Genomic DNA, 11,288 nt, shown 5'->3' with positions numbered 1-11,288 from the left:
TTTGCGATGTATTGGAAGTGCGTCATGTCATGCGCCATGATTTTGTTTAATCTTGTGAGGTCGACTTGCAAGTTTCAACAAAGGGGTGTTTGCGACGGGGGGCTAAACTTTAAACTTTAGTCCCTTGTCCCATCGAATGTTTGGACACTTAGTATAAATAGTAAACGTAGACTATTAATAAAATTCATCCATAATCTTGGACTAATTCGCAAGACGAATCTATTAAGCCTAATTAATCTATAATTAGTCTATGTGATGCTATAGTAAACATGATCTAATTATGGATTAATTAGGCTTAAAAAATTCGTCTGGTAGATTACCACTTATTTATAAAATTAGTTTTTTTACTAGTTTATATTTAATACTTCAAATTAGTGTCCAAACATCCGATATGACGTAGGGCTAAAAAGTTTAGCCTCGTCTAAACAATCCTAAGAAAACCATACTTCGAATGATGCATTGTCCAGAAAAAGCTTAGAAGACCATACATGCGTCGTTTTCCACTGAACTGTATAGAGTACTGATTACTGTTACTCTCTCCCCTAGACGATATTTTTCTTTTTCACTATTGGCTCACTGTTTTGTTGTCATACTACAATCTCGAAGAAGCAACGAGCTGAGTCAACTTCTTTTTAGAATACCATGTTTTAATATTACGAAATGGAAGATGGATAGGCCCGTTGAATTCCTTATTCGTACTTGACGGTGCCATCTGGTCTAATCAGTACATGTAAAAGAATAATCAGTGTACGTAAAAAGAAAGTTACTGGCACATAATTAATTAAGTATTAGCTTTTTTAAATTTAAAAATAGATTAATCTGATTTTTTTAACAACTTTCATATAATTTTTTCTTTGATAAAACACACACTATTTAGCAGTTCAGGAAACATGTGTACGGAGAAAAAGAAAATGTTTCGTTCCAGATCAATTGCGAACGCGCCCTGTGAGGCCGCTAAAGAAATATCGGAGATTAATTTATAGGACCACAAAGCTATAGTAGAATTAAGACAGATGAGTGCAATAATGAAATGTGCTTGGCTGCTTGTTAGCACATTGAGCAGGTTTTAGCCCGTGGCGCATTTGGTTCTCTGACGCGCTCACTTCTTCTTAATTATCTGGCACCCAGTTCATATAGATCGTTTGTTGTTTGGGATTTTTTAAAAAACCTTATATGAATTTCATATCAAACGGGCTGTTCTATTTTCTTGTTGCACTCAACCAACTATTTCAAAATTTTTATGTATCTTTCACATAGTATTTTGAGAAGGCTTGACATATGACAATCCATTCACATATCTTTTTTTGCAAGGCTTGTGTTTGCTGTGCTCAAAGGAGACGCAGGCAACATAAATTGTGTTTAACCGATATAAATAACATTTTTATCAGATTTTTGTGAATAATGTCGCTAATAATTGCCCAAGTCGTCGACGAGAAAAAACAACTCTCCATTCCTGCCCATACGATCTCGAACGTCCATTTGCCATCCAACGTCAGGAGATAGTACTACACTAGTACTAGTTGCAGCTGAGCACTTGAGCCACCGGCTAGGTTTTCCTCTGCATCGAAGCCGCCGTCAAAACCATTTTCCTCTTCCGCTTTCGTCTCGACGCCGCGAGCCCAAACCCCTAAAAGCCCGAGACGCCGGAGAGCCTCCTCGCGGAGATGGCAGTTCCCGGCCGCCGCAATGACCTCGTGGACGACGGCGAGATCGACGAGGAGTTCGTGGCCCTCTCCGAGGACGAGGATAGGCCACTGCCTGAGCACCTCTTCGCCCTCGCCGACGCCGCCCAGTCCGGCAACGTCACTGCCCTCGTTACCGCGCTCGGTACCGGCTTGCTTGATTCTGCACACCCCCCTCTCTCCCGATCCTTGAATATTTTCTAGGGTTTTGTTGGATCATTTGGTTCGATTAGGGTACGCGTGTTGGGTAGGTTGGTGCTGGCCCTTGCTTCTGCTGTGCAATTCTAGATTTGCCCTTCCATGATTGTGGATCAGCTTGTGTAGTTGCTTGCAACCTGAACTTTCCATGATTTATGGCTTTGTGCATTGCAATGTATAAAACAAGGCTAATTTATATCCTTTTTTAGTCGAAATCTACAGTACCCTTTTGTAGGAAAACACGGTAAGCTTGTCAGCTGGCGATTCAAAAGTATAACTAAACCATGCACTTTGTGTTATCTGTAATTTCTGTATGTCTAGTTCTCTGTATTTGATCTACCTTGGCGTTGATGTGTAGCTGAGGAAGTGATGGGATATCGTTAGTCACAGAAATATGTTTATTAGTATTACAGTAAAGCAGATTTTCTATTGTTTAGATTATTTGAAAATAGCACAACATAATCTCTTTTGAAACGTCACCACAATTCCAAATGCTTTCTTTGCTCAATCCGCCCATGAAATTTGTAGGCTCAACACTAGTTTGTGAATCTATATGACCTTGTTATTTTTTCACCTGCATACTATATTACTATGTTCTTGCTTTGTCGATATGCTATTTGCTTGTCCATGAATCTATTAACCTTCATTGGATGGGCTTTATGTCTTTGTTTCAACACCAGTTTGTGTTTACCTTGGGTTCTTTTCATGATTTAATCTCTATTCTTCAGTTGTATATTCAGAGCAGTGAACTTTCTGGCTTACATAGGTTGTCCTTCTTTACCTTGTTTTTATTGATTCATCCGTCTGTGTTTTAAACTTACCAAGTTCAAGAGGAGTTGTTTCCCTCCCTTATTTTTCACGGAAACTGAACTGAAACAAAGCACTTACTAGTACTATTGATTGGGTAGAATTGAGTTGAGGTATTTTTGCCAATGCTTCATATTTTCCATTCTTTTAATCTTTTTGAGTTTAATCTTTTTGAGTGACGGCTTTGATAAACCCTGGTTTTTCCCAAGACAAACTAAAACAGAGCACCTACTATTGATTGGGTAGAAACTTCAGATACTGTTGCCAATGCTTTATATTTGCCATTCTTTTCTAGTGATGGCTTTAAGAAATCCTGTCCTTTTAGCATTCTTATGACAATGCAGTAAGCCTGTAATGATTACATATGTGTGATGCTTTCACCATGCTAACGGTCTCAGTATGTTGTGACAAATCCATTACATTTTTCAAAACTTCATAGAAAAAAGGATCCATTCTTAAGGTATCTATTTTTCTTCTGTTGGTGCATTGGAGAATTACTCGCAAGTGTAAGCTGCCACCAGGAAAAGCATTTGTACATATAGATGATAGTTGCAGACTTGTAGGTGGAGATCTTTCCTTAAATCCTATTGATATGTGTATACAGATAACTATGATGGCAAGGTTGATGATCCAATTGAAGATGGTGATACTCTGCTTCACATATCATGCTTATATGGCCATCTACCTTGTGTGCAGGTTCACATTGTTATACTGAATTATTTTTTCTCTCTATTGATTGTATCTAACTGTGGTTATCTTATCAGCTACTGTTGGAACGTGGAGCTAGCTTGGAATGCAAAGATGAAGAAGGAGCAATTCCTCTTCATGATGCTTGTGCTGGAGGTATTCATGTTTAACACTATGCATTGAGCTCTGGCTATTCTTGTCCCATTTGCTACAGCTTATATGTGCAGTTCATCAATTGAAACTTTCATGCAGGCTTTACTGAGATAGTCCGGTACATTCTGGACTTTGCTGCGAATATTGATGGCTGCTTAACAAGAATGCTCAACACTGTTGATTCTGAAGGCGACACTGTAAAGTTCCTTAAGCTTTCAGTATTACATGAACATTTTTTTCAACTAGATGCTATCTTCGTGATGTATAATTTTCTGCAATTACTCCCTGTAGCCACTCCATCATGCTGCCAGAGGGGAACATCTGGGTGTTGTGGAGCTCTTGCTTCGGGCTGGAGCGTGTCCCAAGAAGGAGAATACCTATGGCCAGGTCCCTGCCGACATGGCTGATCAAGGCACTGAAGTCTGGAAAAAGTTAACTGGCGACCAAGTTGAGGCCAGCACACATACGATCAACTAGTTGACGTATGGCAATGCTTACTTGAAATTGGTAAAATGAGTTACTGTCAAACTAAATATCTCTAGCCATTGGAACTCTACGTGGTGGTATGATATGCGGGAAACATAGGCAAACAATCTAAGGCCACCCTTTTGTTTTTGTAACAGAAAAAAAAAGGTAATACCAGACTCATACCATTTGGTTCTATCGTTTTATTTTGCATGTTTGTGCTTGCCTGATGTAAAGGAGTTTTGAAGAATCATTTCTTCCACAGTTTCATGACAACCTGGTCCTGGGACTATTAGTTATGTACTCAGGATAGGATGATAGTCGGTATGCCGCTGTCCCATACTACCATCCTCACCCATGACGTTTCACTGCAATATACTCGTAAGTAGGATTCACCAAACCGTTTGCCGAATCGATGTTGCCGCCTAGTGGTAGCATAATTATCGTGCGGTTGCCGTAAAAATCATAATAAATTTGGCCTTCAAAAAAATGAATTCAAAATCTGCGGCAAGGATAGTTTTGTCATGGTAACTGTTGCTCGTTGAACCGTAAACTGCCACAGTAACCGATGGTTTTGTGAACCCCATAACTCTTTGACTTCTCTTTTTTCTAGGATTCAATGACTTTGGTTGAGTTCTTTATTGATGACAGATAATTTTTTTTATTTTTTTCATAGCTATTGAATGGTATAAACAACGTAATTAACTAGTATCATAAAGTTAAAAATCTCTTTCAAAGATAATAAACTTTTATAAATAAACATACCATTCCGTCGTTCGGTAAACATACATATGAAAGGCAGCAAAAACACAACTTTATCGTTAAATAAATCAAATCATAACCGGTATAGATCTCATTAGTTATGAGGGTTGATACACGATTATAATAGTACATGTACGGTATGAAGAAAGCGTATTCCATAAATCTTATCCATTCGAAATTCTAGATATGTAGGTGCGCAATGTATAAGATATAATAAATATTTTACAAATTCAATCCCGAGTCGGAGTCCGACTCGTCCGGTGCAACGAGTTCGAGTCGGACTGACTGGCCCGTTCGTTCGATATAAAGCGAACGCCATCTCTTGCTTGCTTTGACATCGATCGCCTCGCTCTCCCTCCCGCTCCCAAGTCCTAACCATGGTGATGACGGTGCAGCGCCTTCCCCTCCCACCCGCCCTTCCTCAGCCCGGCCGCGGTAAACCCAGCCGCCGGAATATGCCGCCGGCGGTTTGCCGCTACTGGAAGGCCGGCAACTGCAACCGGCACACCTGCCCATTCCTCCACACCGACGTGCCTGATCACCCGGCGCCGCCGACCGTCGTCAACAAGCGCAACAACACATGGGTTAACCCGTCGCGCGTCGCGAATTCCGATGACAAGGGTAGGGTTCGCCCGGTTCAGCCGAAGAAGCGGCAGGCTGAGGAGCCGCCTGAGTCGCCTGCCAAGCGCCGCTGCGGCGTCCAGGGACCGGCCGGCGGCGCGTGGTGCGTCGGCGATGGGTTCTGCGGCGTCCAGCGGCTGAAGGGCCACGCCAAGGAGGTCACCGGCGTCGCGCTGCCGGAAGGTTCGGACAAGCTGTTCTCCGGCAGCCTGGACGGCACGGTGCGCGCCTGGGACTGCAACACCGGGGAGTGCGTCCACGTCGCGGAGATGCAAGAAGGGGAGGTTCGCAAGCTGATCGCCATGGGCCCGTGGGTCCTCGTCGGCGTGCGCGGCTTCGTCAGGGCGGTCCACCAGGGAACCGGCAAGGAGCTGCGGCTGCGTGGGCCCACGTCGCCGGTCACCGCCATGCTAGCCGAGGACGACATGCACCTCTTCGCCGGCGCGGAGGACGGCGCCGTTTACATGTGGAGGATGAACCAAGAACAGCAATCCTTCGACGAGGTCGCTGCGCTCACCGGCCACGACAAGGCCGTCGTGTCGCTCGCGCAGGGAAAGGGCGCGCTCTACTCCGGCTCCGCAGACGGCAGCATCCGGGTCTGGGACCTCGAGACCCACCGGTGCATCTACAGCTTCGCCGGCCACTCGTCGGCGGTCACCGCATTGCTCTGCTGGGAGCGGTTCCTCCTCTCCTCCTCCGACGATGGCACCGTGAAGGTCTGGCAGTCGAGGCCTGACCACGACGGCCTCGACCTCGAGGTGCACTACACCCACGAGGAGGACGAACGGGTCGTTTCCATCGACGGAACGTACGACGCCGACGAGAAGCCCGTGCTGCTGGTGTCGCGCGGCGACGGCGTTGTACGTGTCTACGATCTCCCGTCGATGAAGAAGAGAGGTGATATCCACTGCGACGGCGAGGTTAGGACGATGTCCGTCAGGTCGCACGGCGTCGTGTTCACCGGAGATGCTTCCGGCGAGGTCAGAGTGGTGAAGTGGACACCACTGGGTGCCGCAGCTGCTCAAGCCTGAACCAGTTTAGCGCACCTTGCATGCATGTAATTGTTGTTTTGATTTAAGAGAACCATCAGGCACTTTTGCTTGTGTTCTGTAATCCAATGTGTGGATAACATCGTAAGACAGAGCAATCGCTCGTCGGATTGTGAATAACAAGGGCATTCCTAACCCAATGGCTAGGATAGTGTTTATAACATTAAATAAGTTGTCATCTAGAATGAAAGATGATGTAGCGAGTGAATAAATGAGAAAAAAAATAAAATCATGTCTTATATGAGACATGTTTCTACACAACATCCAAGATATCATGTGAGATAAGTAGCATTAAATTGAAGTATGAAATAGTGGTGTTTGCATTGAAAGAGTAGTGTCTAGTACTAGTTTCTTGATGATGGAAAATTTATGGAAACTTATTTAAGTCTTTAAAAATCCTTTTTCTTGATACAAGACAATAAAACATCAAGTCATTCTTCTCCTATCACGCAAGTTGGTTTCTATTATATTGTAACCAAGAATGCCCTTTTAAAAGAAGTATTACTAACTTTATAAGATGGCATTTCAGAAAAGCATGCTTATGTTTTGATCATTTTAAGGCCAAACCACTAATATCATAATAAATTTGAAATTACCAATATCAGGAGGGGTCTAAAGGTGTGAAATAATACGGACTGTAGTTGTGTCGGCCGACGAGCGCATACTCGACATTATGCCTGCATGGAAGAAGTCTTAAATCTTAATTTTAGCAAAGTGGTTAGGATGGACCGGAGAGGTTCTTCGACCATAGTGGTTAGGATGAATGTGATTTCGTCCTGACGGGATAAGTCACGAAACGGATGATATCAATTGATATCATTTAGTACTAGATAATAAATATTACTTGGGCTGCGTTTGGCCAGCAAGGATAAGTTAACTTACTCTCATCGTTTTTCATGCGCACGCTTTCCAAAATTTTTTATAAAAAATTTTTATAGGAAAGTTGTTTTAAAAAATTAAATTAATCTATTTTATATTTTTTAATAATTAATAACTAATTAATTATATACTAATCTATTACTTATATTTTCCGTGCTAGGCAAGTCAACTTACCGCCCTGAACGCGGCCTTGGTAACATCCGGTAAAGAGGGCAGCGAAGTGTAGGTGAGGCACACGTTGGAGCGCACCAACAGAGGGAAGCACCGCGGGCAGAGATCGGCACAAACGACCTAGGAGAAAGCTTTCTAGTTCCATATAGCCTCCAGCTCCTCCTGGCTCAATTAGATCATCAGGAGTTGGGGCCATCGCCAAACTTGGGAGCAGACCGGAGGAGCACAGCACAAGCGCATGCTTCCGCCTCATATTTTCGCTATGCTTGTGTTTATAAATTACTCCTAACATTTAAATTTCTAACTTTAAATTTAGATTTGCTTTTTGAGTTTTTTAATCAAAGTTATTTTTCACCCTTGACTTTTCGATTGTTATCAACACATATATTACAGTTTTATTCATGAATTATTCTCATGTGCAAATATGTTATTTGATTATTCGTGAAATAAGAAAAAAGATTAGAGCAAGTATAATAGAAAGCTATAATCTGGCTAAATCCTTACATGGAGGAGAGAGAGGAAGTGGACTATAATCTTATAGCCAGCTTGGACACAAGAATCAAGAAACTATGTGAAAGAGACATATGAGTCTTACATTAATGATAAAAAACTAACTATATGAGTTAGCTAAGAGATGACTACAAAAGGCCTTATAGCTAACTTATTGGCTATATTATTAGTCTTACTCTTAGCACCTTGTTGCCCGTGGAGACATTGAGTGCGTGCCACCGCCGCTTTCCTCTGATGCTCCCGGAGAAGCGGAGAGTGCCGCCATTGCCCCCTCTCCGCGTGGATCAGGATGTGAAGCTGAGCGCCGCCCCACTGCGGACAGAAGGACATGGTCGCCATGTTCATAGATTTCCGCGGCTGTCTATCGTTGGGCCGGGGGGAAAGAAGGCAACCGTACGGCGTCGGGGGGTGGCTGAGAGGTTCTGCTGGGAGATCGACTGAGCCGGCGGCGGGTGAAGGAGTGCCGGCGCGCGACGCCGACGGACAAGAGGAGGGATTCGCGCGGCGGAGAGGGGCGGGATCGCGGTCGCGACGCGCGAAGGAGACGAGTTTAATAGCGGCCCATTTAAAACACGCATCTAGATTACGGCCCAAGAGAGCCAACGAAACAGATTTCCAGGGTCAACTCTTCGCCGGCGATTTCGCACGTATCATCTCGTAGTCGCAGTATATGTGATGCATTTGGTTAGTTTAATTTAACGACTCGTTGTGGCAATCGACTAGCAACTTTTGGCCTGCAACTAACTGGTTTTTATATTTTGGTTTCACATTAATTAATTAATTAATTCCTACCAGCATGTGGTGGCTGATGTGATCAGTGTCAGACAGTGTTATTATCTTGTAGTAGTTCGTACTTACTACCGAGTTTAGTATAAAAAAATAGTGCATGTGGTTGCCGCGACATACGAATATCCAGTTAGCCATAAATGCCAAATGGGTTCATGGGAGTCAATAGATAAAGAGAGCAAGGTTACAAGGGTTAGTTAGATGTTTCATGTGGGCGACTGAAAGCGATATCTATCTGAGCTAAAAGTATAGGTAACTGAACGATCAGTTCATCTATTTGGGACCACTAAAAAAAATTATCAAAGCAGATACGTGTGGCACTTGTTTCAAGTTCAGTTACATCAGTGGAGACATTGCTGTTGTCCAGTTGCTCATGGCGAGATACTGCACAACAAACAAAACCGGATTCTTGCACTGCCAGTTCCTTTTTTAGATGTTACTGATAGCTTTTATTTTACCTGTGCTGAAATTGGTTGCTTTACACTTCTACAGTGCAGTACTGTTTCTGTAATTCTCTACGTCACTTTCTAGTCTTACAGTTTTACTGAAACTCTGCAGGTTTATATGAAGCCTGATCAGTGATTACCTGCCGAGACAACACAGGCAGCACCTGGGCCTTTACTGGTGTACTTTCTCTTGCCGTTTGCTGAACTCCCATGAAGGAAATAGCTAAGATTAAATATCGACGGATTAACTGCTACTTTCTCCCGTTTTAAATGTTTAACTTCATTTATTTTTTTTGGGGGGGGGGAATTGCTTTACTTACCCTGTTTTAAGCATAGCTAACAAAATCACCATACTTTTTTTTTAATTTGCTCATTGTTTTCAAAAACGAACCATCCGTCTTATCCTATTCCGTTAATCCCTGCTAACGGTGTTAATAGAGCAAAAAAGTCACAAATGCCCTTACTTATTTGACCCCTGTTTATCATGTGAATTTGGATTGAATTTGTTCATTTGTAAATATGCGTATAAAATTAAATCATTTAAAATATATGTGATACCTTATATAGAAATTTGAATTACATTTGAGATATATTTCATACGTTTTGTGCAATGTTTGAAACCTATTAAATATATTTTAAATAATTTAAGTTTCTCTATAAGGTATCACATATATTTCAAACATTTTAATTTTGTGCACATATTTATAAATGAACAAATCATGCCTCAATTAACATAATAAAGCAGGGTCAAGAACATAAGTATCGCTTTTTTGCTATGTTCACACCGTTAACAAAGGTTAACGGAATAGGGTCAGATAACTCGTTCGTTTTTTAAAACGAGGGACAAATGAACAAAGAAAACATATTGGGTCATTTTGTTGTATAGGCTTTAAAACATGGTCAAGCGAGCAATTACCTCTTATTTCTTATATACATTTGACTATTTTTCCTATAAAATTATATATGCTAAAATATAGATCAACTTAAAGTACTTATAATGGTAAAACAAATTACATAACTGTGTATTTTTTTAATAAGATAAACGGTCATATATGTCTAGAGGTCAATAACATCAACATTAAAAACTAGATAGAGTAAAGACCATACTCTAGAAATATCATACAAGAAACTTTTATAAAACTCATTTACACGAAACACTTTTTTTGTTTTTTCCGTTCATTTGTGTTCGTAACATTCAAACATGGCCAAACTAGAAATAGCCACGAATAGACTCCCAACAATCCATAACCAGTTTTAGTTTAACAAAACGACCTTTACCCCCAAAACAACGGCGTGCCGTGCGCACGAGGTTGGCATTGAACTGTTATGAAAGACGGCCGGGCCAGGGCGGAAGAAGAGAAGCTGCCTGCCACTGGCCGGCCGCGGCCGTGAGGCCGTGACGCTGACCGGCGATCGATCGCGCCTTCGCGCCAACCAACCGGCCGCGAGCGATGGTGCCAACTGAAAAAATATACGCGCGTATCGTATCGGTCGCTTTGGTTTGGTGCAGACGCTATACTCCACGTGATGCGCCCTTCGTATTACATTATCACCCTCAACTAATTCCCAATGTACAGAGCCCTTTCGCCGTTGCAGAGTAATTAAAATATATTTAATAATAAATTTAATCATAGTAAAATAAATAATAATTATATATCTAATAAGATAAATAATTAAACATGTGTAAAAAAGTAATGGCTTTATCTATCAAAATACAGATCAAATACTTTTAGGTTAGTATAACATTTTTGTGAAAAAGCCCAGATAAAGCCTTTTATGTTGTTTTGACCGCCGAATGCACACGCGGAACAAAGAACAAGGCAGTCTTACCTTGAAGTTAAACCGGGCCCGCATGTCAGTGCGATGTACAACATTACTGCCAGGTGGGACCCACGTGCCTGCCTCCGCCGACCACGTGCCGCCCTCTCGCAGTAGCCTTTCCGTCGGACTCCAGTTTTTTTTTCCTTTCCAATTTTTCCATCGACTTTTTATTTTTTATATATATTTTGTTTTCTGGCTTGCTTTTATCGTTTATTATTCTCTCTACGATCTCGTCCTCTTCTCTTCCCCTT

The 11,288-nt window shown here is 42.1% G+C and overlaps 2 protein-coding genes across 2 annotated transcripts; both read left to right on the top strand.

The window, feature by feature from the left end:
- Positions 1–1,560: 1,560 nt before the first annotated feature.
- Positions 1,561–4,198, top strand: LOC102702262 (ankyrin repeat and SOCS box protein 13). The gene is made up of 5 exons (XM_006649330.3): positions 1,561–1,827; positions 3,292–3,383; positions 3,452–3,530; positions 3,627–3,724; positions 3,819–4,198. Exons 1-5 carry the CDS (start codon positions 1,665–1,667, stop codon positions 4,002–4,004), a joined length of 618 nt encoding a protein of 205 aa, XP_006649393.1. The 5' UTR covers positions 1,561–1,664; the 3' UTR covers positions 4,005–4,198.
- A 933-nt stretch (positions 4,199–5,131) lies between these two features.
- On the top strand, positions 5,132–6,516 carry LOC102708510 (zinc finger CCCH domain-containing protein 48-like). The gene has a single exon (XM_006650974.2). It carries the CDS (start codon positions 5,132–5,134, stop codon positions 6,404–6,406), a length of 1,275 nt encoding a protein of 424 aa, XP_006651037.1. The 3' UTR covers positions 6,407–6,516.
- Positions 6,517–11,288: the final 4,772 nt, after the last annotated feature.

Source organism: Oryza brachyantha, chromosome 3 (assembly GCF_000231095.2).
Source record: "Oryza brachyantha chromosome 3, ObraRS2, whole genome shotgun sequence".
Lineage (NCBI taxonomy): Eukaryota > Viridiplantae > Streptophyta > Magnoliopsida > Poales > Poaceae > Oryza > Oryza brachyantha.
Note: the sequence above shows the minus strand (reverse complement) of the source record. Positions and strands in the feature narration are given on the sequence as shown.